At 40.0% G+C, this 27,972-nt stretch overlaps 1 protein-coding gene across 3 annotated transcripts in view; it reads left to right on the forward strand.

Moving 5' to 3' along the window:
• MINDY4 (MINDY lysine 48 deubiquitinase 4) overlaps positions 1 to 27,972 on the forward strand; it is a 103,560-nt gene that overhangs the window by 13,916 nt on the left and 61,672 nt on the right. For all 3 annotated transcript variants that reach the window (XM_045004378.1, XM_045004377.1, XM_045004376.1), the window contains 4 exons: positions 718 to 941; positions 6,833 to 7,079; positions 8,233 to 8,693; positions 27,517 to 27,575. In XM_045004378.1, coding sequence (XP_044860313.1) covers positions 718 to 941; positions 6,833 to 7,079; positions 8,233 to 8,693; positions 27,517 to 27,575 — 991 coding nt within the window. The remainder of the gene's footprint in view (positions 1 to 717; positions 942 to 6,832; positions 7,080 to 8,232; positions 8,694 to 27,516; positions 27,576 to 27,972) is intronic.

Below are 27,972 nucleotides of genomic sequence, written 5' to 3' on the forward strand. Positions count from 1 at the left end.
GGTTAAACAGTGTAGTTTTTTTTACTGGTTTCGAAGGGCTTATGTTTTGTTTAATATCTTTTCCTTGTTACATTTACACAGAAGTGGTTGACACCCAATATTTCTGACTTTTTTTTAAACCAACATTTGAGAAATATAGTTCAACATGCATGATTGTATTTACTTATATCTAATTGGATAGCTAATGCTAGCTGCAGAACTTCAGATTTTTTTGCAAGAAAAATGGAACAGAAATCAGAAGTTTGAGTTATTATTGTATGTATAATATTCTAGTTCATTCAATCCATTATGGTCAGTTTCCCAAGCAGTAGTTTCTTACTGGAATAAACATACCACTTTAGTCATTTGTTTGGATATTGTATTAAGAAATATTTTTAAATATGAAGCCAAGAAAGAAGGACCGGGGAAAGAATGTTTTGTTTCACTGTCTGCCTGTTCTGTTTTAAGCTTCTGACTCTTAAGAATCTTTAAGGTGTAAAATAAACTAGATCTCTGAGTACTCAACATTCCTTAATATTTTCCTGAATCATACCATTTATGAACTAACATGACTTTATATCTGCAAAACCCCTCAGTGCAGCCTAAAAGACCACGAGTCAGTTTAAACTGCTGCACTGTAAAACTAAAATGTTTCTCAATCTTCTTTTTTAACTAAAGTTAACTGGAGACTTTCACTAGTTGTAAAGCAACGTATTCCCTCCTCCTCCTCCTCCCTAGGCAAAGGAGAATCCACTGAAAACAATTCTTGAAGTTATCACCAACTATTTTCTTGAACATTTTGGGACTACCAGATGTATCGCAAGTCCTGCAGCTTCAGTTCTACAAGCTAAGAGCTCACAGCCTAGGTGTATAGAAACATCATCATCAGTTAATGATTACTTAGATGAAGACATGCATGGCAGAACAACCGTGTCTGACGCAAGTAAAACTGAGGTTTACAGGTATAGTCCCATTTTACTTTACTTAAGTGTGTATGCAGTCTAATCCCTACATTGAGAATTACAAGTATGAAGAGGATTCAGTTTTGTCATCTTTTCCAAGTTGCCTTTAGCTTGGCACACTATTAAAAGGGTACTATGATGAATATAGGTAAATATATTCTAAATTGAAACAATCCTTTTAATTATGTGCTCCTTGAGATTTGTTTTAGGGTACCCTCTGCTATCATATTTGGTGTTTGACAATCTCTCTATCCTACATCTTCATTCTGCTGTACAAGGGGCCCTGAGCTATTATACCAGATGTTTGAGAAAGTTCAGATATGAATGCATGCCTTTAAGTCAGCAGTGAGCAAACTGGGGCCAGCCTATCAAGGTAATCTGATTGCGGGCCACAAGACATTTTGCTGATGTTGACTGTCTGCAGACATGTCCCCCAGAAGCTCCCAGCCACAATGAGATTACCCTGATGGGCCACAGGTTGCCCATTACTGCTTTAAGTAGTGATAAATATCTAGGCAACAAATTCTCTTATATGTAACTAGAAATAAAATACATAGGATCAGAATCATAAAAAAAAGGCATGATTGTATTCATTTCATCCCTACAAACTTAACCTCAAGTTTTTTGAACCCCTTTCTACCCAAGCGTATATCCTGCAGGATGGAACTTGTACAAATCCTTTCTATGACTTATTTTGAATATTAATGTCCCCTTGTTAAGATGTTTATGTTTAGTTTATGCTAGATACTATGCTTCACCTGAATACTTTTAGAAGCAGGTTCTTCTATTGACTAGATCAGGGGTTGGCAACCTTTCAGAAGTGGTGTGCCAGTCTTCATTTATTCACGCTAAGGTTTTGTGTGCCAGTAATACATTTTAATGTTTTTAGAAGGTCTCTTTCTATAAGCTTATAATTTATAACTAAACTATTCTTGCATATAAAGTAAATAAGGCTTTTAAAATGTTTAAGACACTTCATTTAAAATTAAATTAAAATGCAGAGTCCGCTGGACTGGGGGCCAGGACCCAGGCACTGTCAGTGCCACTGAAAATCAGCTCATGTGCTGCCTTCAGCACATGTGCCATAGGTTCCCTACCCCTGGGCTAGATCAATTGAAGTCCCAGAGCCTCAGGCAATTGCTTTCAAGTAATCTGTAGCTGCCAGCACTTTACTCTTTGCTCCTTTAGCAGGGTCAATGAGCACGCAGGCTGAACAAAGTGGATTTTTAAGTGTGTTTTAAAAAAAACAAAAAGACAGAGCTTGTCTTTCCGGCAGCCATAAAGCCTAACCCCACATGAAGGCCAAGCCCTACAGACATGGAGGTTTGCAGCAGTGCAAGAGATTTGGAAACCAAACGCTTTTATAAACGTTCACCAACTCTCCCTCCCCCCCCAGTGAGAGGATTTGAAACTAGACTAAACGATCTCTCCCCACCCCCTCACTGGGGAGCTGCCCCCCGGGGGGCATTTCTGCTTTAACAAGCAGCCCCGGTCCCTAGTATCAGCGTCCCCCTCAGCATGTAAGAGTCAGGCCGCAATGAATCACCCTCCTACATCCCCGCGCCACAGCGACAACCCGCTCCAGACCCCTCCCCAAGCTCGCGCCCTCCGCTCTACTTATACACCTCCGTCGCGCATGCGCAATGAAGCGTGCGGCCGTTCTTTCCCTCCCCCCACCACCCGCCCCCCGCGCGCAGGAGGCGGGAATGATTGACCAGCGAGCTCTCCGCTCCCGACGCGATCGCGAAGGTTTACTCTCTTTCTTGTGCCTCGGTGGGACTCTATGATCCTCACCCTCCAAAGCCAGGCAGCTCCAGTCTCTCGGCTTGCGCAGTGGTTCCCTGGCGGGGGCCGGAGGGGGAGGGCAGGGGGAAGTGCCAGCTCTTTTTAAAGAGACACACACACGTTCAGCTTTCCTCTCCCCATGTTGGGGTTTCAGGGTGCAGCCAGGGGAGGTGACCCCACTGACATGCCTGGTCTCGCCTCCCTTCTCTGTTGCTCCAAAGGTGGCTTGAGATGGTGAGCTGGCAACTCTCACAGTAGGAGGTGCTTTTTTTTAAAGCCCCAGCTCCAGGAATCAAGTGATTACCTGAGATGCTTATTTTTCTTTAAAGAAAGAGTACACTTCTAGCCGCTGTGGGTGCAGAGATAAGCTTGATGACATGACCCCAGTCAGTGTATTCTGAAAGCTCAGAAACCAGAAAGCAAAGATAAAATAGCACAAAATGTATTCACTTGAAAAAAAATGATGATTTTTTTTCTGCCAGGCTTGTGAGTTTTTTGCATCGCCAGACTCATGATTCTCGTATACTTGGGGTTGGCGATGCTGAGCGTGGATGCATGTGGGGATGGAAGAAAGTAAACTGAGTGGCTGTGCGATGGAGGCATACGTTGTAGGTTTGTTCTCAGCTGGCATACATCAGTGTGGCTCTATTGACTGGAATGGAGCTGTGCCGATTTACACCCGCTGAGATTCTGCCCATTTGTATGTTGATCTCATTCCTACCTTTGAGTGGCCTTGGAAGAGATGTGAGGAAAGGTGGGGATTTCTCCTTCCCATCTTTAATACCCTGGGGGCTGCAGATCTCTCTCAGTGGGGGACAGTGGGACACGTTTTGGCCCATGCTCTGGCAACACAAAGGGGCTGCAAAGCTGCCGTAATAAGGAATGGCATGCGGAACTGTCCATCTGGCAATGCTAAGTCCTTCCAGAATGTCAGGGCGGGAAGGAGTGTGGCTGGAGTATGCTACCTCCAGTGATCCCTGTAACCAAGTCAGCCCCCAGCAGCCAGAGGAGAAATGGGGCAATTAGAGTGTAAAAAGCCAGTGCCTGAGATGAGTCCTCATTTCAGCCTTCCTGATCATTTAAAAAAAAAAAGTGAAACAGCACAGAATGAGAATTAGATTTTCTGTGCCAAGAGCTGGTTCTTTGAGCCATGATCTAATAACCATCTCTTACAGTTAAGTTTACCTCTTCACATCCTTTAGAGAGGCTTGACAAACTCTAAAACAGGGGTCGGCAACCTTTCAGAAGTGCTGTGCCGAGTCTTCATTTATTCACTCTAATTTATGGTTTCGTGTGCCAGTAATACATTTTAACCTTTTTAAAAGGTCTCTTTCTATAAGTCTATAATATATAACTAAACTATTGTTATATGTAAAGTAAATAAGGTTTCAAAATGTTTTAGAAGCTTCATTTAAAATTAAATTAAAATGCAGAGCCCCCCAGAGCAGTGGCCAGGACCTGGACAGTGTGAGTGCCACTGAAAATCAGCTCATGTGCCGCCTTCGGCACACGTGCCATAGATTGCCTACCCCTGCTCTAAAAACAGCCCCAGCATTTACACACTGGGCCAGATTTTTAGAGGTATTTAGGCACCTAAAGTTGCAGATAGATGCCTAATGGGATTTTCAAAAGTACATAGGTGCCCATGGGGCTTAGGTGCCTTGGCACTTTTGAAAATCCCACTAGGTACTTATCTGCATTATTAGGAGCCTAAATACCTTTTAAATCTGGCCCACTGTGCCCTTTGCCAGCCGAGAGTTGCATGGCCCTGAGTCACAAGTCATAGTCCCCAGCACCTCTAGAACTTCCATGTATCCTTTCTGTATACTGTGCCCTTCCGCCTTGCACAATATTTTGGTTGCTTCTAAAAAGCAGCTGTTTAACTATTTAATTAAAAGGAATATTTTATAACACAACATTTCTTAACTTCATGGAACTTGCTGCTGAAGGATCCTAATGATGAAAATAGTTAATTAGAAAAAAAAGGTTAAAAGGTAAGATATTTAAATGAACATGTTAATCACTTAATGTTGTAGCCTCTGCAGTTACATTAGCTGGGATACAAATTATATTGGTACTAATACTCATGCATCAGGGCATAAATTGCTCACCACCTATAGTCAGGAAGTACAATCCCCCCATGATATACCAGTTACTATATACTATATCAGGGGTTGGCAACCTTTCAGAAGTGCTGTGCCAAGTCTTCATTTATTCACTCTAATTTAAGTTTTCGTGTGTCGGTAATACATTTTAACATTTTAGAAGGCCTCTTCCTATAAGTCTATAATATATAACTAAACTATTGTTGTATGTAAAATAAATAAGGTTTTTAAAATGTTTAAGAAGCTTCATTTAAAATTAAATTAAAATGCAGAGCCCCCCTGGACTGGTGGCCAGGACCCTGGCAGTGTGAGTGCCACTGAAAATCAGCTCGTGTGCCACCTTCAGGCCGCGTGCCATAGGTTGCCTACCCCTGTACTATATTATAGATACTATATATACTAATACAATAGATCAGAGGATCTCAAACTGTGGGTCAGGACCCCAAAGTGGGTCGCGACCCTGTTTTAATGGGGTTGCCAGGGCTACTGTTAGACTTTCTCGGGTCTGGGGTTAAAGCTGAAGCCCAAGGGCTTCAAGCCCAGGGTCATAGGACTCAGGCTTCGGCTTTGGCCCAGGGTGGCAGGGCTCAGGTTACAGGCCCCCCGCCCAAGGCTGAAGCCCTTGGGCTTTGGCCCCTGACCTGGAGCAGTGGGGCTCAGGCAGGCTCAGGCTTTGGTCCCTGCTCCTGGGGTTATGTAGTAATTTTTGTTGTCAGAAGGGGGTCGCAGTGCAATGAAGTTTGAGAACCCCTGCTATAGATGCTTTATGGGGTTTTGTACCATCCTGTGTATCATCTAGAACTGGCTAAAGTCAGAGGGTGAAATCCTGGCCCCAGTGAAGTCAAAAGGAGTTTTGCCAGAATTTCACCCATCGGCCAGATACTAGACTAGGGCCTAATCCTGCAAAGATTTATGTGACTTTACAATTTGAGTTCAGTCCCCATTGACTTCCATGTGGCTACTCATACATAAAGATAAGCACCAGCATAAGTCATTGCAGGATGGGAGCCATATGGTATTCTTGCACATCCTATATTTAAATGAGTCAGAGAACTTTTGGCAATGTAACATTAGCAAGACACAAAAATCTAAGCCTCACAGAAACACATTACAAAACGTAAATCGTAAGAATGAAATATTTTAAAAACACCCTTAACTTTAATCCAAAATCAGTGATTCTTATTCCAAATGAGAGACTTTTGGCAAGTTCGTCTTAGCGATTATCTGAACAAGAAGTAGGACTGAGTGGACTTGTAGGCTCTAAAGTTTTACATTGTTTTGTTTTTGAGTGCAGTTATGTAACAAAAAATACCCACATTTGTAAGTTGCACTTTCACGATAAAGAGATTGCGCTATAGTACTTGTATGAGATTAATTGAAAAATACTATTTCTTTTGTTTATCATTTTAAAAGTGCAATATTTGTAATAAAAAATAATAATAAAAACTGAGCACTGTACACTTTGTATTCTGTGTTGTAATTGAAATCAATATATTTAAAAATGTAGAAAAACATCCAAAAATATTTAATACATTTCAATTGGCATTCTACTGTTTAACAGTGTGATTAAAACTGTGATTAATCATGATTAATTTTTTAAATCACGATTAATTTTTTTAATTAATTGCGAAAATTAACTTTGATTAATTGACAGCCCTAATTACAAATAAGAAATGATAATAAATTAATTCTCATTGAAGACAGCTAATGGTTTAAAAGCTATTTAGGATTTTATACATACTTTCTCCATTAGGAGATGGTATGTAGCACATTAAGAGATCACACGATTAAAATAATGATTTATTTAATTTATAATTCATTCCAGAAAAAATGCAGGATTAAAAAGTGAAGAGCTGTATGTAGACATTTTAAGTAATGAGTTATCATAGTCATATATAATTGCTAGATAATTCTCAAGTAACTCAACCACGTTATTATTGTAATTTTTTATTGATAGTATTTGTGTATAATTTCATTTTAAATACGTTTCTTCCCTGATAGATATGACATTGATGTTCCACTATATAAAGACAGACATCAACATAAAAGTGAGAAATCCAAGACTGTGATAGTACCCAATAGTGGCTCATCCTCTGATGGAGATAAAAAGTCAAAAAATAGCAGAGATGATTTGAAAATAACAGAAACTTCTGAGGAGATGAAGACCACAATGAGAGAGAAGCAAAGGTCCAGGTCTGGTCTCATTGTCAGAGGAATGATGGCTGGACCCACTGCAAGTTCACAAGAGGTGCTTTCCTGTACTTCTAGAGAGATTAAATAGAGGGTTAGAGTTATAGATTTCTACATAATATTTGCTAGTAAAGACATCTGAATATAACATACAGATTGTTTTTGTATATTAAATTGCTATATTTAGAGTTTGTAGTAGAGCAGTAGTTTAAGGAAGAAATGTAGTTAGTAATTTAAGAAAATATTTTAGATGATTTAGAACAATCAGCAATCATCACATTGTGTAATAACTAACCTATGCAACTCTCTGATCTTTGATTACACTATGTATAGTTATTGTTTATTTTCCATTCTCATTACCTTTTATTTCTTTAAGACTGGAATTTTCAAAGGTACCTAAGAGAGTTAGGCACTCAAATCCCAAAGAATTTCTTTAGAAACCTCACCCTAAGTCTATAACTGTTCTGGGTTCCAGCAATTAAACTTCAACTAACCTTCTCATGTGTTTTGTACTGTACTCTTTCAGTGACTATTCTGGAAAACCAACACCAGGATTCATGGTTTTGGTTTTTCTCCCTATTCTGTTTTTTTAATGTCAACGGGAGTTTTGCCTGAGTAAAGAGTGCAAAGTTGGACCCATGATCATTAGCAATGGAAAAATCTTTCATGACCAGTTTTAAATAATTTCTGAGATGCACATAAAAGTTTGTGTGTCTATCTGAACTTGTCTAAACCACTTTGGTCTGGAAATAGGACTGGATACTTTCCTGTACTTCCTGATTTCATCTGAACTGGGTTAAACCTCAACAATGAGGTTTCGTGAGCTAGTTAATTTCTGATCCTGGATGAAAAGAAGGAGTGCCTGAAAATGCACAACAATTAAGAGACCAAAAAAGTTGATCCTTATCATTATTATTATTAATAATATATTTATGTCTTTATTTATTTATTTTTATGTTGTAGCACCAAGGAGGCCCTATTCATGGGCCCACCCCAAGTGACTTACCATATATATCTGGCTTGATACTGTCCAAATTTTAGGTGAAGATGCAAGTCAGTTCTTACTATTATTATCCAAACTCCATCCCTATTAACAGAATAAACTGCATATGCCAGTAGTTAGACTAATATGCCCTTTTGCTTTCTTGTGTGTTTGTTTAAAAAGGCTGAACATTTAATCTGGTATGTTCTTTATTGACAACTTATCCTAGGATTCAGTAAAAAGGAGGCTTCTGAAACGATCCTCTGGCATAAATAGCACAATGCAATTCAAAGAGGAAGATCATCAGAAAAATTATTCAGAGGTGCCAACTAGTGATTTTCAAGAGATTAAAGGAACTTCCACAGAGTCCATGAGTTACCTTTCATCACATAATGCCAGTGGTCTGAAAGTAGATACGGAATTTTCATCAAAGATTTCATCAAACTCATACACAACTTCCGTCAGTGAGAAGCTAAGACATACGCCCAAAGACACAGCTGATCCACTTGCCAAACTCTTATCAGAAAGAGAAAGGACCAAAGTTGAAGAAAGGAAATCAGTGGCAAGCTTTGATATAGACACCAGTGAAAAAACCCTCAAATTAAGTGTTCTTCACAGACATTCAGAAGCTGGAAGAGAAAAGAGAGAAAGATCTCCCAAAAACAATGAGAATCGGTTATCAGGTCGCAGGTAAGATTGTTGGGTATCTTTCAAGAATATCTGTAAAACTACTGTACTGAAGAGTTCAGGAAGTAACTAATATTGATTTGTGCAGGAAGCCTAGATATGATTTGCATTTAGCTCAGAGGCACAAAAGGAGGTGCTCAACAAAGAGCCCTCTTATGCATTAAGAATTAGCACTGATGAGCTTCGGATTGTGTGAAGAAGGTGAATAAGGAAGTATAATTTATCTCTTCACATAACCTAAGAACCAGGGCTCACTCAATAAAATTAATAGGCAGCAGGTTTAAAACAAACAAAAGGAAGTATTTCTTCACATAATGCTCAGTCAACCTGTGGAACTCATTGCCATGGTATGTTGTGAAGACCATAAGTAACTGGGTTAAAAAAAATGAGATAAATTCATGGAGGACAGTTCCATCAATGGCTGTTAGCCTCTGTTTGCCCGATGCTGGACTGGACAACAGGGGACGGGTCACTTGATAATTGCCCTGTTCTGTTCATTCCCTTTGAAGCATCTGGCACTGGCCACCATCAGAAGACAGGATACTGGGCTAGATGGACCATTGATCTGATTCAGTATGGCTGTTCTTGTGTTTTTATGAACTGAGTTCTGTTGCATCTGAGAAGTATGAGAATATGGCTTCTGGGTGCTCATGTAAAATGAGGGAATATAGAAGGTGATCCTCAAGTCTCTAAGAGGGAGAGTGAGCTTCCTTAACCCCAGGAGCCCTAAAACATATTGATGGCTTTCTCTCTCCTTCCACCCTTATATGTCACTATCTTCACATGGATTGTAAACTATTCAGTGCAGGATCTGAGGTATTTTATATATAGGAGCTTTGTACAACTCCTAGCACATTTGGAACCCGATGCTGATCCATGCTTCAGGGTGCTAATGCGAAATAAATGCACGTTGTCTGAATGGGGCTGTGGTCTTGATTAGGCCTTGAAATAATGCAGGGCTATAGTGCATTGGGTTTAAGCAGGCTGATTTGTGAACATAGGATGCTCTATATCTGAACAGCAGAAGAGGAAAATGCTGGAGACAGTGTTGTTTTCTTCCCTTTCAAGTGATGCTAGGACAGGTGGTATTTAAGAGTTATCTTGCCTGAAGTTAGAATGAAGTTGTCGGCAGGTGCGGCGCCAGGGTTTTGGTGCCTTAGGCGGGGGTCCCTCTGCGCTCCCGGTCGTTGGCGGCAATTCTGCGGCGGGTCCCGGAGCGAGTGAAGGACCCGCCACAGAATTGCCGCCGAAGACCCGGAGAGCGGAAGGACCACCCGCCGCCGAATTGCCACCCTCCCAAATCCTGGCGCCCTAGGGTCACCTAAATGGAAGCGCCGGCCCTGGTTGTCGGTACTTGGCTAAAAGTTTCTAATTTCTAATGGGCTTCATTGGCCCATTGCTTATAGCAGTCTATAATTAGTTGCATAAATAAGTGGCCTGAATTGCAAAGGTGTTTCAGTCAATAGAAATTGAGTGTGGTCAACACCTCTTAAAATTAGGAGACTTGGATTGGTGTCTTATTGTGGGTATTGTGGCAAATTGCAAGTACTGTTATGCTGGGTCTCACGCTTTCTCTTCTTTGGGGAAGGTCCAGGGCACCATTGCTTGCCTCTGAACCGGTATTTTTAATTACCCCACTAGTGTCCTTGAGGAGTGGAGTGGAGAGGGAGGGACCTGGGCCCGCCCTCTTCTCCAGGTCCCAACCCAGGAGCCCTGAGGTTAGTGGTGAACCACTTGAACTGGTGGTTCCTTCCCCTGGGCTACTTCCCTCTCCTGCCCTTCAGCTTGTGGAGGGGCTTCTTGCTTTCCTTCTACACAAGCCAGGTGCCCCTTACCTAGAGTTTTTTGGACTTCTCAGCCCACCACAGCACTCCTCCAAACTTTCCTTTTGTCTCTCTTCAAAACTATTCTCTGCTTCAACTCCTTCAAACCGCCCTCTGCTCCAACCAAACCTTCCTGCTCTAACCCCCCACACTGTCTGACTGAAGCAGGGGTTTATATCATGTGACTGACTGCTGGTGCTCTAATTGGCTTCAGGTGCTCTAATTGGCTTCAGGTGCTCTAGTTAATCTATAGCAAACCTTCCTCCCCTTGCAGGGAATAAGGCTCCCTGCTAACTCTCTCCTGCTGCCCTCTGGCCATGCTGTATCTCAGTACAGAAGAGTAGCATTAGGCACCTGGTTTGAAAATCTTGGACTGAATGTAATACTACTGGTTATTATAAGAGTAGATTGATTTAAAAACAAAACACTGAGGATGAGCTGATAGCTATTCCAAACTGCAAACTTAAATTCTTTCTTTTGGTTTATTGGGTTTCTATACTTAAATTCTGTGACCTAATGAGCACGGGACACTGTTGACATCCATGTTAGTATGTTAGGTCCCTCCACCTTTCTTTTCCATGGACTGGAGGAAGCAGTGAGCAAGGGACTCATTGAAGCTGCACAGAGACCAGCGTGGCACTTTCCTCTTCCTAGGAGCCAAAAAACATTTGCAGAGGCTGCTGCCTTTCCTCCCCTTTCCTCTTCCTTCACCTGCATGACACAGTTATTTGTTCATGTTAGCAGACTTCATCTGAATGATGTGGATTGCTGAACAACCTGTCAGAACACCATCTTCAAGGTCCCAGCATCTCAAGAGATTTACAGTAGAGGGTCAAAAAAAAAAAGCCTTTATGTCACGAGTAAGAATAAATAAGTGTTCTACACTAGCAGAAAGAATTGCTTTAGGGAATACAGGGTGATAAGAGTGAGTATGTTCCCAATATTGATGAAATAATAGGAGTATAGCAGATTATCACTGCCCTGCACTGTAGCAAAGGGCTGGCTAAAACCGAGTAGGAGGTTTTGTTCAAACAACAAAGCAGTTGTAATACCTCCATGCAGCTGCTGCTGGGCCTTGTGGCATCTACCATGCTAAATCAGCACCTGTGGGACAGAGATGAAAAGCAGTAGCTGTGCTGAAAGGAACCGACACCCCAGGCACAATCCTGCAGAATGTATGTATGTCCTTGTGAGTTACAACAGCTTTGATCCTCTGATGGAATGAGCAGGTTTCAGAAAGAACAGTAGAGGGAGCTGTTTCATAAACAGTCTGTTTAATCATTGCATTGGTATTAGTATCTTTAAGAACTTGCTGACATACGGCTCACAGGCTCTTGCATGGGTGCTGAGAACACTGGCCAAACCACAAAGTACTTCAGTACTTTGAGCACCTGAGTATTGTCTTTGAAGTCAGGGGGACTGCTCCTGTGCTTAAAATTAACCACTTGCTTAAGTGCTTTGCCGCATTTGGGCAGAGAGTTTAGCACTTCCGTTGTAGACTCTCTTAGGTAGGGATTGTTTTTTTATTCTGTGTTTCTACAGTGCCTAGCATGACTGGGTCCTGGTGCAGAAGTAGGGCTCCCAGGTGCTAGAATAGTACAAATAATAAATACTAATAACTTTGCAGGATCTGTCTGAGAAAGTAGAACAGTCACTATTTATTTGGAGCCAAAGTCCACTCTCTGTAACTCCCATAGTTCCATTGACTTCAGTGTTAATGATGACAGAATTTGACCCTTCTCGATTAATATTTGAAATTTAGTTTAGGACTGCTGGTTCACCCGCAGGGTTTTGTAATCTTTCTCTTTTTTTCCTTTAGCAAAGTAAAGACATTCCAGTCTTATTTTTCATTCCTGTTTTCTTTTCCTTTTTCTGGCTTGCCATTTTCAAAGGTTCTTATTGTTATTCACCACCCCAGGCACCTTTTGTCTATATATGCACTTGGCAAAAAAAAGAAGGCAAAACCACAGCACTGCATCAAAGGACTATCTGAATATCAATGAATAACAGCGGCTGACAGAGCAGAGAAAAATAACTGTTTATAAAAATCTACTGGAGAAATATGGATTCGTCAATATTTGGGCTCCCACACTTAAGTAAAAGGGAAAGACAAACACGGTGCTGTGAGTCATTATATCATTGATTAGTCTTAGACAAGGCAAGAACTGGGGGGCACAGGAGGGTATCTGTTAACTAACTTCAGTTTAATAATGACCATGATAATACTGATCTCTTACACTTTTTAACAGGAGATTTCAAAGCAATTACAAAGGAGATATCATTTTCCCCTTTTAGATGGAGAAACTGATGCACAGAGAGGTGATGTGACTTTCCCAAGGTCACCAAGCAGGCCCATGGCAGAGCTGGGAATCAGAGGTGGATTAGGGGTTTGTGGGGCCCGGGGCCAGAGCAAATGGTGGCCCTCCCCGCCCCTTTCACATGCAGTCCCCCCCCCCACCCCTGCCTGGTGCACCTGCTGGGGAAATGAGGTCAGGGCAGGAGAGTTTGCCCTACCCCACCTCCCCTTCCGGCACTCCTGCTGGGGAGCTTGGTCAGGGCACAGGGGCTTCCCCTGCCCACCCGGCGCTGCTGCCGGGGAGCAGGGTCGGGGCACGGGGCCTTGCCCTACCCCACCTGCCCAGCACTCCTGCCGGTTAGGTCATGGGGACTTCCCCTGCTCCCTGGTAGGAGTGCCAAGCGGGCAGAACAGGTTGGGGCACGGGGGTGCCCATTTTTCCAGAGGCCTCCAAATTGGCCAGGGCCCCTGGGCACAGGCCCTGTTGGCTCTGTGGCTAAATTCGCGACTGCTGGGAATAGAACCCACGTATCCTAAATCTCAGTCTAGTGCTCTATTGACTAGTTTAGACTAATATATATATATTTTTTACAGTATTAAAAATAGAAACTCAAAACTAGTCATCTATATTTAACGGTCTGTACTGAGGCCAACATTGCATTAGCTTTGTTGGGAGTTGTCCTGAATAAGAACTGCAGGATTATAATCTTATTTTTATAGGCACATCTTAGCCAGGTAGACAAACTGAGAAGACATTTGGATTTCTCTTACAACCAAAATGAAATGCTCAGCCATTTTGGATTTACATATAAGAGGAATGATGAACTGACTATGAATGGAATCTTTCCAGAAATGATCAGCTGTAGTAATACAATTATTCTCCAAATATACTTAAAAAAGCAAACTTAGTTGCTATTGTTTCTTATTAAGTAGTTTTTAATAAAATAGCTGACTGAATTTACAAAAATCAATTCAAAACAAAAAATATGGATGTAGCTTGTGGCATTTATCAGTTTATTTAAAGGACACCATTAGGGATCTCTGGATTAATATCTGATTTATTTACCTTAACAGATGTTCTCCATTTTCTAGGTCTGACAAAGATTCCAAACATCCACCATTAAAAAGTCAACATTTAACTACATTTATTACACTATCAGGGGTAATTGTGGTCAAATGTTGATTTCTTAATGGAGACCTCTCTATTTTTCAATACACTTCTGACTTATCATGCATCCCCTTGTAGATATATTGCGTCTACTGCCATGTAATAACTTTTAAAACATCCCTTTAGTCACAGAAGTTAGAAATGGAAAAAATATCTAACTTAAATAGTGCCTATCACTGTGGTGTCTTAGTGCTTCTACACAAAATTAAGGAGTGCAAATGAGAAGAACAAAGGTGTTATTTTCTCTGTGTTCCTCAAGAGTTAGATCTTGTCAGGGTCATATGGTCTCTTCCACGCCACTACAGATTTGATCCAAAAATAGTGTTACATGCTTTCAAGTGCTTTATACAATTTGTGCATTCACTCGTGGTAATTTCATGCACAAAATGCATGCCTTTACTTCGAAATTCTGTCCTTTTTAATATAACCCTACAAAAGAGGAGAAATCATAGGTAGGTGGCAGCAAATCTGCATGAATCCTGAGTAATAAATAATTGACAACAAATCTAATTCCCTAACTCATCCTCTTCTAGCTATGTATTAAACCATATAAGACATGTGTCCCTTGCCTCTATTTGCCAGAAGCTGGGAATGGGCGACACAGGATGGAGTCTGGCATTGGCATAGTTCCTGTGAGGGTCTATATCTAAGTAATAGGTATATTTTATAGTCCTTGTGAGATTATATATACACACACACACACACACACACACACACACACACACACACACACACACACACACACAGAGTATATACTCTTTTACACAGTGAAAAAGGCTGTAAATATGACACCTTCACATGACTTCATATCAACATTGCTCAATTTAACAAGTCAAAAATGATTTTTCAAACTTCCAATGCCAGTCAATGTAAAATCTCAAAATCAAGCTTTTTTTTCTTACCCTTTCTATGTTCATCACCAGTAAAGCTCATCATTCTTCAGCTATGCCTTTCTATCCTCATTATCCTTTCATTTCAATTTATGGTACTTGAAAACATTGTTAGTGACGTGCAATCTCTGAGGGTAGGCCCTCTGTGTAACTGCAACAGTTCTGATGTTTTCAGGACCTATGTCTGCCCCTAGCTGGGTGAGAAGATCTGGCCCATCAAAAGGTATCACATTCTGGGAGTTTTGACATCTGTGTTCTGCCTGCCATGGCATATGGAGTGGAAAAAAATTAATTCCCCAGGAAAACATACTAGATGCTAAAATCTCAACAGCAAAGGAAGCATGACTATACCTATGGAATTACACGGAGAACCAGGAGACCAAACAAAGAGATCAGTTCAAGAATATCTTGCCTGTACTGTAGAAGCTAAAAAGGGAAGGGCAGACAGTGCCACAAAAAGAGACAGAACTGTTTTACACTAGAATAGTTTCCTTCTTCCATAAATAAACAAAAGGATATGGGTTGCCTGTGATAACAGAGGACTGAAGTCGGTGACTCAGTAGGTCCCTTCTGCTCTTGTGTTCCTGTAATATCTCAGAAGATCCCATTGTCCAAAGGAAGGGATTTATAATACAGGATCAGGAATGAGGCACTTATTGAGTTTTTACTCATACTTTCATTGTGAACACTAGTCATCCCTACCTCTTCTGTACCTCTAATTACGCCTTCTATAATGTCCTCTTTACTGCCTGCAGTCTTGGCTAGAAATGGAATGTGAGCTAGTGATTTCCTTTCAAGACTCTGCCAATGTAGCTAGGTAATTTGAAGAATAGGGGCTGTTTTATGAGCATGTGGCTTGGCGTCAGCCATCTTCTTCCAACCAAAACCTTAGCATCTCTGTGATGTGCTCCATCTCCACTAGCTATGGAGTAAGTGCCAAATGAGTCCACTGCCAGAATTTCTTTTCCTATATGGCAATGCATAGCCTTTTAACCAAAATTCCCCAGATGGGAACTTTTTAATTGTTCCAAAAACATCACGGCAAAGACTCATTATTCTGTCATGAATTCTTTCCGAGCTGTGCTGTGCATCCAAACACAAGCAGGCCAAATGTAGTGAATTGCCATAGATACTAATGCCTTCATTGGAACATTAGTCATATTTCATAGAATCATTGAAATTAGAGATGGAAAAGACCTTTTTAGGTCACTTTGCTCTACAGTATATTATTCAGTACTATATATATATTTACTACAGCACATTTTCCAGGGTTTTGTCCAGTTCAGTCTTTAAATGGCTCAAGCCACAGAACTCCCCCACCATTTCCCTTGGGGATCTATTCCAAAGTCTAATAGATCTTAGTTTTAGGATTTCCCTCCTTATATTCAGCCTAAATTTTCTTTTGCTTAATTCTATCCCATTATTTGTAGTTGTAGCTGCTTTTACCACCCTGGTCATTCCTCTCTCTGCTTTTTGTTTACCCCTTTTAAGTACCTCCAGACAGTTATCTTATTCCATTTGTCATCATTTGACTAAAATTTATATATAATGATTTTAATATTTGCTCATAATTCTGTCCCTGCAACCTCTGAATTTTTGTCTTTTGCTGCTCTTCTTTAATTTCCTTCCTATTTCTTTCTAGTACTCAGGGCTCCCATAATGTCTAGGCATGTCTCACCAGTGCCACATGGAGATTAAAAATCTTTCTGTTGATGTTATCCTTCTTAGTATGCGTTGAAAAATAACATTGGTGTCTCTTGCCACTACATTGCATTGCAAGCTCATGTCTTATTAGTTTCAGTTCTGGACAGTGATGTAAACATAATCTTTTCCTGAGTGTCTTCCTCTGAACCACTCTTTATGAGCCAATGCTAGATGTAGGATACTGGCTTAGCGGAATCTGTTGTGGTGCAGTAGTTCTGCATTCCTATGTCTTGGTGAGTACAGGAGCTTTCTCTATTCTTTGCAATATGGCATTTCTACATGTGACTGTCAGCTGTGAGTCTGAATCACTTTGTTTTGTCTTCTGAATCATCACTCACTTTCTCACTCTTACTTTAACTGAGGTTAATGAAAGTGGACATTTGTATTATGCTACTGACAGTTCTTACTTAGAGATGATGAAAAATTCTTGGCTACGAGAGGATTTTCCCTACATATACATTTCAGTAAAAAGGATAGTAAAAACCCCAACAACCTGAAGACACATTTTGGGGAATAGAAGTAGAGCTGAGTAGGAAAGGGCTTTGCTGTCCCACAAATATATTCAGAGTTTGAAATATTTTCCCATCTTTAATCTAGACAAAATGTCAAAATCTCTAAATTATTCATGAACCGGAAAAGCTTTTTTTTTTTTTTTTTTTTTTTTTTTCATTTCAGGTCAATCAAAACATTTCATTTCTATAATTCTGAAATGTTTTGTTTCAATTTTGTTAGGTTTTTTTCTACCCTTTTTTAGTGAAATTAGCTTAGATTTTGAAACTTTGGATTGGGAAACTGGAATTTTTCATTTTGAAAATTTGCAATTAAATATTTTGACAAATGTGAAACATTTTTTTCAAAATTTTTTTGAGTCGGGAGATTTGTTGACTCTGACCCCGTTTCGCAAACCGTTTCAATAGCAACAAATCAGCTTTAAAAAAAATTGTCCAGAAATTGTTGACCAGCTCTAGACAGAAGACCACTAGAAGCAAATACCTCTTGCCCCCTAAGAAACTCAGCAGAAAAATCAACATGACCAATTTTAAAATACAAATGTTATTTCTTACTATTTCTCCAGTTATCTGAAACCAGCAAAAAAAAATATATATATAGTAACAAAAACAGTGACTTGGCCCTTTAAATAATCAGTGTTCTTGCTTTAAATGACTGAGTTTTAAAACTAGAGTAAAACAGCTTAATTGCCTATAGGAGGACTCAAACCTACGCTTGTCAATTCTCTATGCTTAATTAGCTTTAGAACTGCCTTAGAGCTCAGGATTATTTTTTTCTCCTGGTAAACCGTTGCATGCTTCCCACCCACAAGCCATCTGTGCTGGCATACATTAAAATATAAGCACAGAAGACGGATATTCATTTCTGAAGGGCTAACCGACCACACACACACACACACACACACACAGTTTTTCCCTTGTGCTAAATGAGAAATGAACCTGGAAGAAGTCTGTTATGTTGGAGGTGGAACAGTTGTATCCTTGATTTGAGTGGGCAATTAAAGGCTGGGCTCCAATGGAGAGCATTCCAATGAAGGTGTACTGTACATTCCACTAGACTAACTCATTAAGAATCTTGACGTTGCTAACTTCCTTCCTTTTATTTTCAGCTTTGCTGGAAATGGCCAAGCCTTTTTGCTCTTGGGAAAAGAGGGAATCCTTCCATTTCTGGGGATTCCTCCCAGTTTAAAGCTGGTGTCAAAATAATTGTGTTGATCTAACATCGTAAATATTGATTTCAGTGGAAGTGTACATCTGGATACAGTCAATATTGCGCTTGAATTTTAACTGCATTCTCTCCTTGTCTAAAAGGAAAATAATAACTAATACACAAAGCACTTTATTTCAGAACTTCAATGACATAAGAAATTCTTGTTCTAAAATGTGTTCATATGATATACTCTGGGCCTGATCCACTCTTCTCCCAGGTTTACAATGGTGTAACTCCGTTATCTTCAGGAAGGTTACTCCTAATTTCCACTGGTGTAGGTGAAATCAGAATCAAGCCATTTACCCAAAATCTTTGTAATACTCTCCCTAATCTGAGTGACAGTAATATCAAAAAGAAAATCCTTCTTGGTTTTTCAGATAAATGTCTTCTTATTTTTCACAGCTCATTTTTGTTAAGTAGGAGAGAGAATTGTCAAATCCAGAACAGAGCTATTTCACTTGGAGTAACAAATGTGGATGGCTTGCAGACAATACTTGACATATCACACTGAAATGACTTTTCAGCAGCCTGGGAAAAAAATGTAATAGCTGACTGGAAAGGAAAAGTGCTTATCAGCATTTTAACTTGGTTTTTAGTCTTCATAAACTTTTATCAGAACAGTAAAGTGGAGCATCTGAGCCAAAGAAGTTCCTCCAGATAGAATAAAATAAACATCTGCAGACATCCACTTTCAGCATAGAGCCAGACCCTGTCATCCTTCACCAGGCAAAACTCCCATTAACATCAGTGAGAATTTTGTCTGGTGGAGGACTACAGGATATGGCCCAGGGGATGGAAAAATCAGTGCTGATGTGATGTTATTAAGACATCATTAATTACTTCTGAGGCAGCGTAAGGGTGAGCAGGGCAAGGAGGAAGGTGTTGGACTCTGCTTTATTCCTAACATTACTGAACTCTGGTGGAGTTTTCCTATTTTAGTTTTGCATCCATGATGTTATTGTTAAGCTGACATCTACTAATGATATTTATAAAAACAAGTTAAATGTCACAAAGACCTGCAGCTGGGTTCTACTGTTTATTATCTATTTAAAATAACTTTTCCACCCAACTTTTCTGCCCGTATATTTTCCAATTTGTGCTTCAAGAGGAGCCTTTTGTGAAGGGGGACATTAGAACTTGGGTTGCCGCATGAGGATGTTTCTTGGAATTATATGTAACTAGTAACAGCAAGGAAGAGACAAAAAATATTCCAGGATTGAGAAAGTCGTGATTTTACAAAGATTTGTGATATTGACAAATCCTAGTAGATTCAGAGCTTGATTCATCATTTTGTTAACTCCATTTAATGCTTGTAGCTTCATGGAAATCAGCGGAGATGCATCAGAGTACAACTGGTATAAAAGCCAGGTGAATCAGGCCCTCAGAGTTAAAATGGCTGCTCCTTCTTTAACATATGTTGTCTTTAAGTGTGGGGGGTGGGAAATCATACTGGCTTCAGTAAAGGATAAGGTTTCATCTTTAACTTTTGATTTCCTAAATTTCATTGATCAATATTCCGGATTTAATGGTACATTTTTAAAATTTAATTTAATTTCCTTGTTAAAAACAATAAAAAGCTTTCCAGGAAGGTTATATAATGCATATCGTTTACCCAAGAGTTATGATTGGCTCCAATCCTTTCTGTCAGCTAACCCTGTGGATAAGTAGTTTTTCTAAGTATAATAAATATTTTTAAAAGCAGCAAAGAGTCTTGTGTCAGTCTATAAGGTGCCACAAGACTCTTGGCTGCTTTTACAGATCCAGACTAACACGGCTACCCCTCAAATATTTTTAAATGTGCTGTTTATCCAGTGGGCTGTGATGCTCTCTTGTTAAATATGTAACTTAATTTATCAGCTCGGACTGTTTTATCTAAAATAACTAAACCTGCTAATTAGGCAAGCATTAGTGCCATTATCCTACAAACTGCTGAGCAATGACTGATGGGGCTCAAACTATGCTCTGAGAGGGTGTGGCCTGATTTGGATGACTGTGTTGTGGGGTCTAATCCAGATCCCACGGAAATCCAATTGGCTTCACTGAGCATTGGATCAGGCCCTAGGTCCACACCCGTGTGTGGTAGGTTTGTTTGATGTTTCAAAAATGTGTTTAATTGTTCCCATAATAGGCAGTAGAGGATGAGCTTTACAATGGTAGTGTTTGTAGAAAAGGTCAGTTTAGTCTGGGTTCGGCGTTCAACATTAAAGCAATGCAATTAACATAGTTACCTGTACATGCTTCCTTTCCATCCTCTCTGAATTCCCAACCCAGCTTGTGTGTGTTGCCCCATGCTGTACCCTTTGCCATGAGAGTAGGCGTGTGGCTTGATCCGCAGCTGACGTCAATACTGCTGTGTGACTCTGCAGACAGGAAGCACTGTAAGAATAGGGCAGTCAGCACCTCCCTGCAGAGACTAAACACATCACCTCAGCCTTGAGCCTGGGAATAGGTCTCTGCTTGACTCTCTTAACTGGCAGTGCAGTGAACTGCTGTCAAACAAGATCAGGTCAATTTAGGGGTTATGGATTTAAATATCCCATATAAAAAGGATAAATAAATGAGGGGAGGAAACCTTCAGCTATCTCAAATTGCATAGCACCTTTCATAACACAAAGTCTGGATGGGTAAGAAAAGCTAAAAGAAAGATTAGTGATCTGTTGTGGCCTTTTGCTTGGTGCCAGTGGATTCATGGCACCAGATATGTCAACACAACATCTGTGCATGTTGCCATCTGCCCTTTCAATATTTTCCCAAAATTTAATAGGAAGAGGCTGTGTGCAATTACTGGAAATGGTGAATTGCGTCTTCATTATATTTTATTTTTGGAAAGCACATCAAACTGGAAGAGGACAGCCGCATGGCCTAAAATGCAGTTGGTCAACACGACAACTTGCTTAATCAGAGCACTGGAAACATACAGTATCTCTAGAGCATACTGTATGTAAAGCAGGAAGGCGGTACACATTAATTTATGCACTTAGGGCTTTACACGTTTCCTTTTCAGTATGTCTGCTTGGGAACATCTGATGTAACACATTAGGAAGAAGAATTAGCGCAAGAAATCACTGTCACACAAGAACAATTGCGTGTATGGCAGTAGCTCAAAGAGTATGTTCTCCCAAAGCTTTATACCCCTTCTGATTACTTTAACAGGAGGTAAAGGCTATCTCTACAGTACCTGTTCTCACCAATCAGCTATCATCTTTGTTTGGTTTTGATCATAACAAATGGAGATAAGAGAGCTTCTCTGGTGTTCAGTGTAAGCTCTCTTCATGTTCCTATTACAGGTTTGACATTACTTTTCAGGAAGACAATTCATTTGGCTAGAAATTATTAAGTTAGATTGTCTGGGATTGTTGAAACTCCTAAGTATTCTCACAGGAAATGTCAGGCCAAACACTTTCCACATACTTAAAAACAAATGAAGGTCAAAAACTGAAGAAGTGGCTACTTTTTATTAGACAAGCAAAAGAGAGAGCTCTTAAACCACCCACAACCGAGAGGACTCATGTGACTGTTAAATGCTGGGAACCCAATTTTTATGTGGGTCTTGCATTATTTAGGGTTGTCATTGCCACGTGTACAATGGACAGTGTCTTGAATGTGCCTTTATTTAATGTAAATCAGTCTACCTCCCTTAGCTCTTCTACTGGCTGCTACCGCCATCGTTTGAGCGTCTTAGGGTATGTCTGCACTGCAGCTGGAAGCAAGCTTCCCAGCCTAGGTAGACAGGCTTGTGCTAGCAGGGCTCAATCAGCTTGCTAAAAGTAGCAGTGTGAGCATTTCAGCTTAATTACTATATGTGGTGTTGGGATGCGAGGTACTTCCAGTATGGAAGTTTTAATTTGGAATTCTTAATTAAGAGTAGAATCTGTAACTGAACTGCACCTTCTTCATGTTAGCTCCTTGTCCATATCCAGTGATAATTGTAGTTATTTATTGTACTAGTGTTACAAATTGTAGTTATCTGCATTAAGACACGTTATTCAAGTGAGCCCAGCATACCATGCAATCCATATTGCTCAATAGAACTGACATGTCATCATTATTTACCACTTCTCCAATTTTTGTGTCATCTGCAAACTTTGCCAACAGTTATTTAATTTTCTTCTAGATCATTGATAACGATATTGCGTTACATAGGACCAAGAACAGATCCCTGTGGGATACCACTAGAAATGCCCCATTTGGTGATGACTCCCCATTTACAATAACTTTTTGAGATCTATTAGTCAGCCAGTTTTAATCAATTTAAAGTGTGCTATGTTGATTTTGTATAGGTGCTAATTTTTCATGCTATACTCAGTCAGATGACTTACAGAAGTATATTATGTTAACAGAGTTACCGTTGTCAACAAAACTTGCAGTTTCATAAAAAAACTATATTGAGTTTATCTGACCAGATTTGTTTTCCATAAAACCATATTGATTGGCATTAATTACGCTGCCCCCCTTTAACTCTTTACTGATTACATCCTGTATAAGTCTTTCCATGATTTTGCCCAGAATCGTTGTCACTCTAACCAGCCTATATATACGTGGGTCATCCCATTTACCTTTTAAAAATACTGGCACAAAATACATTAGTTTTTTCCCAGTCCTCTGGAACATCTTGTAGCCCAATGTAATAATATAATATTGATTATATAATTATATTGATTACTTAAGAATTCCCAGTTATCCCTTTGAGGGGTGACAGGTTCTTGTCCCAAGATCAAACCCAGTTTTATAAAATTACTATATAGTTGGGAACCCTAATATGCACAGTTGCAACACTCACACTGTAGGAACTCTTCTATATTTCCAAATATTGTATTAATACTTTTAGCAAAGTCACAAACACTCTAACTCAATAAGGTAGATAGAGAGACTATAGAATGTACCTCTGCACATCCATATACTCAGACCATGTCTTGCAGGATGACCTGAAATGTTAGCCGTTATCTTCCTCATCATCATCACCTTCCTCCTCATCATGAGTGGCCATCATTCTGGTCCCTGCCAAGGGCCACCTCTCTCTCCTACCCCATCATGCGGGGATGCGACTTATATGATATGTTGCACTGACACCACTATATCTAATGCATATTCAGTAATGGGTTTTCCACTTTTAATTATTTGTATTTTCTCATCCTACTAATGCTGAGGTGTCATTCTTCTATAGGTTAGTATATTGATACACGTACTACCACAGGGATCGGCAACCTTTGGCACGCGGCCCGGCAGGGAAAGCCGCTGGCGGGCCGGGATGGTTTGTTTAATTGCAGTGTCTGCAGGTTCGGCCAATTGCAGCTCCCACTGGCCGCAGTTTGCCGCTCCAGGCCAATGGGAGCTGCGGGAAGCAGCGGCCAGCACATCCCTCAGCCCGCGCCGCTCCCCACAGTCCCTATTGGCCTGGAGTGGTGAACCGCGGCCAGAGGGAGCTGCGATTGGCCGAACCTGTGGACACTGCAGGTAAACAAACCGTCCCAGCCCGCCAGCGGCTTTCCCTGCCAGGCTGCGTGCCAAAGGTTGCCAATCCCTGTACTACTATGTCAGCTCGTGATCATACCCATCAACCCTTGCTTAAGCAGATGTTGGGTTATTACTCCTATGTTCCTTGTGGTGGCACTTAGTGGCACATTCCACCTCCTACTATTGAGCAAGCTCTCCCTAGTTCTTAAAATCTAAAGGTAACAGTTGATCTATGCCACGGGTTATGGCCTATTTAACCACACTTATGATAACTTATGCTTCATCTAATATCTTACAGGATACAGGATACCGTAGATTTCTTGTGGTACAGCTGAATATAATGAAAACAGCTAAATATAATGAAGGCAAGGCAGTGAATATAATAAAGGCAAGCTAGCCCTATGGGCTCCAGGCTCCAGTATCACAAGAATGGAATAAGGGCTGTATACATCTATTGTACTGTGTGTACAGCAACAGAACAGTATACAACTCTAGGATTGTTTCAGAACCTGTAGGAATTCTTCTGAATCTCTACGTTATTTCAGAGGCAAGATGTAAGTACCATGCAAGAGCCGCAGAATGCATTAAATTGACAAGGAAACCATGGTTTTCCAACACAGTTAGTTACTCTGAAATAGCTGGTGACCATTGCTTATTTTAGAAGCACGTTTGTTTGTTTGACCTCCAGCGTAGGTTAATATAAATAGGAAACCGTAGAGGACACATGCATTATTGTGCAGAGGGAAGAACTTTCTCTGAGTTTGGTTGTCCTATGTAAACAACATTTTCTATGCATGGAGTTGAAAGAGGAATGTTCAAATATTTGGAGAAAGTACAGTATGGTATATTTATAATAAAACATATTTTCTTCCTGCCCCATTTTTCTGACATGACGGATGACTTCCTCCTTGCAAAGTGCTTTAATTGTGTGATTTTATATGCACAATAAATGTTCCTGGAATGGTAGCCATCTGTTGAAGTGGAAATAACAGTTAAAGTTCTGACGAAGTTTCAAGTAACTTAAGAAGGGAGCTCACAAATAATCTCCACCTGCAAAAATACCCTTCTGTGCAGGCAACCATCCTACGTGGAGCTCTGCTTTTGGTGCTTTCCCCAGTGATATACGCCTTGGAAGTTCTCTGAGATCATCCATTTAGACTTTCTTTCAGTTCTTTCAGTGGTGGGTCTGTATATTTTTTCATTTGCAATTGCTTTCAGGTTGAGAATTTTTTGTGAGAAGAAGAGTTTTGGAGAGGAAAGAGTCAGAATATCAACTTAACCTGTTTCCAGTCCTTTCTGTTTCAAAAGGCAGTCAGATACTAAGGTGATTGGGCATGTTAAGACGATGGATGGAGATCTGGATTCAGTTCAGTTTCTAGTTCTGCCACACACCCCTTGTGTGGCCTTGGGCAAGTCATTTAACTCTTCTGTGTTTTAGTTTCCCATCTATAAAAATAGGGATAATAATACTTCCATACCTTTAGAGTACTTTAAAGAGGATAAATTTATTAATGTGTGTGAGCATTAATATATATAGAGAGAGACAGAGATGTAAATGCTGATGCAAGGCTGCATGATAGGCTCCTTCTAAAGGGGTAAAGAACATGATCGGTAAACCCTGTCCTTCCATTTCAGACTGCCATTGGCAGCATTTGGCAGTTATCATCTCCGACAATCCTAGTCTGTAATCTCTGTAATATATCCTATCACTTTTGTGGCTCAATTCGTGATCAAATCTTCGACCTGTGCCATGGTGAAGTGCAATGTAATGTAAATGGAGGTGAGTGGCTTTTTTTGGTGACACACACACACACTCTTTTAAGTGTAAACAATGCTGATGTAGATAGGAACAATGACTTCTACCAAATGGCACTTTTGGTAACTTTCCTTTATATCCAAACCCTATGTGTATTGCAATCTCAGCTTTCAGAGTCACTGTATGTGTAAGACTAGACCCAAAGGGGTTGACCTTGAAAGGAAAACACATTCTTGCTAGGAAGCCAGGTGGAATAGTTTGCAATCTCAGAAATAAAAATAAAAAAGCATGTTACTGTTGTAAGCGTGGTGGGGTGACTTCAGTATTCAGTTGAAACACATTCTGTGTGCAAACATCGATTTTATTGATACCCTCCACCTGAGCAGTAAGTATGAAAATATTAGTAAGTAGCACAGAAAAAAAATGAATTGAAAAGAATGATGGAAACCGATATTAGTAAGATCTGTTAGAATGTACTGTAATTTACGTGACAATGGTTAGTCCGCTGGTGTGCTGACACCATTGCCCATCATGCTGACCAATACTGTTTCATTCTTTCCTTGTGCTCCCCTGTCCTTCTGTATCCATCTGGGGTGTCTTGTCTTATTCTTTGATTGTAATCTCATTGGGGCAAGGTCTGTATTTTTGATCTGTTTCTATAGAGCACCCAGCACACTGGGGTTCTGCTCCATGATTATCACTCCTAATGCGTAATAAATACTACTACTACTACTAATTGTATATTAAAAAACACTGTAGTAAAAGGTACTGCTATTTTCCACTGTTACTCAGAATCTTTTCATATGTTGCTATGCATATTTGCTCTCAACCCACCTACTTAGATCTCAGGACTGAGCCCATGAACATTAATTCTTTGACTTACTAGTAATATGGGTGATTCATTTCCCACTGTAGAGTGTCTATTTGTTGTGACTCGGTGCATGCCGCCAGATTTAGTTGAATCAATCCCTGAATGCTTTTATGGAGAAAAACAGCATGGTAGTTCCTACTTTTATGTTCTAGAAAGGCTTGTAAGGGGAAAAGGTGTCAAAAAGGTTTCAGACTGGAAAAGTCCCGAGTGAGGTGTGTATGTGTATTCTGCTTTCATTCATCTCCTTTTACACAGTGAAAAAAGGAAATTAAGTTAATGGAAAGTATGTGATATGGCAGCAACTGTTGTTATAATAATAGCAGCGTGCATACAAAGAGTGTTTCTGAGGAAATTATTCCATACAGTTTTTGAAAGGACTGTCATTTGCAACAAAGTTTTCCAAACAAAAGATGGATGAAAAATGATTCAGTGTTATTATTTTGAAAAACAAAAAATCCTCTTTAACAATGACAGTAGGAAACTTTTCCTTGGACTGTATTCACTTTGGCGTGAATTCAATGGGAACAACAAGCCTGTGCTACCTCTGAAAATCCGACTGATATTTAGGAGTCTAACTTCATAGCCAAGTTTGAAAAAAATTAGCTTTTATCATCATTTACTTATTTCTATAAATGTTTAACTTGTTGATACACAATTTACAAATAAGGTCAGTATGTGAGCCAGCACCGTTTATATCCCACTTAAATTTTATTTTAAGGATTTAAGTTGGGTTTAAGTGGTCCATAGGCCTCATGCAGGAGTGAATTTCACGCCATGGGTCCCAGTCCTGCAAGCTGAGTTGTGGGCACCCAAACATTGTACTCATGCAGAGCGCCATAGACGTCAGTTGAGACTCCATGGGGGTGTAAAGTCCTGCCCATGCATATGAGCTTGCAGGATCTGAGTCATAGTGGAGTTACATTTAGTGATACAAATTGATTGCACTATGTTGCAATGTGCAGACTGCTTTTCTGGCTTTAGTGATTGTCTATATCCCATATAGAATGCCATATACTTCTGTGAAAAATTTGATTTTGCCCTAATAAGGTTTGATTGTTTATACATTATTTAACTTAATCTTCTGTATTGCTGTTTCATTAAATGTGAACCTTTGGTAATTTGTTCTTTAATTCATTTTAATTTAGAAAGACTCCATCATCCATATCCAATAAAAGTGACCAGATAAAAGGTGTCCTAGAACTAGGTATGTCATGTCGTGCTTCGCTTTGGTCTATCTCTCATATTTGTCACAGCAAATAAAACTTAACAGCAACGTGCATAATGATCCGTTTTTGATCAAGTCTTAGTTGATTCAAGGTACATATAGTTGTGTTTTAATTTCCTACATAAGATTGTGTGCTCACTTCAATCCCAGTTTAACTTTTAGATGCCAGGCCAAGAAAGTGCAACTAGCACTTAGGAAATTTAAACAAACAAATAAACCATTTTCATTTAATTGTCCGTTGAACAAATTTAATACAAAATTATTGGGGCATAAGAAACAGTGGCTCTCATGATCTAATTTGTATCGTAACTTTTTAAAGATCAATGGTATTAAAGTTGCATCGGTCATTATGATAAACCACTAGCAGTGGGTTACC

This window comes from Mauremys mutica, chromosome 2 (assembly GCF_020497125.1).
Source record: "Mauremys mutica isolate MM-2020 ecotype Southern chromosome 2, ASM2049712v1, whole genome shotgun sequence".
Taxonomy (NCBI): Eukaryota; Metazoa; Chordata; order Testudines; family Geoemydidae; genus Mauremys; species Mauremys mutica.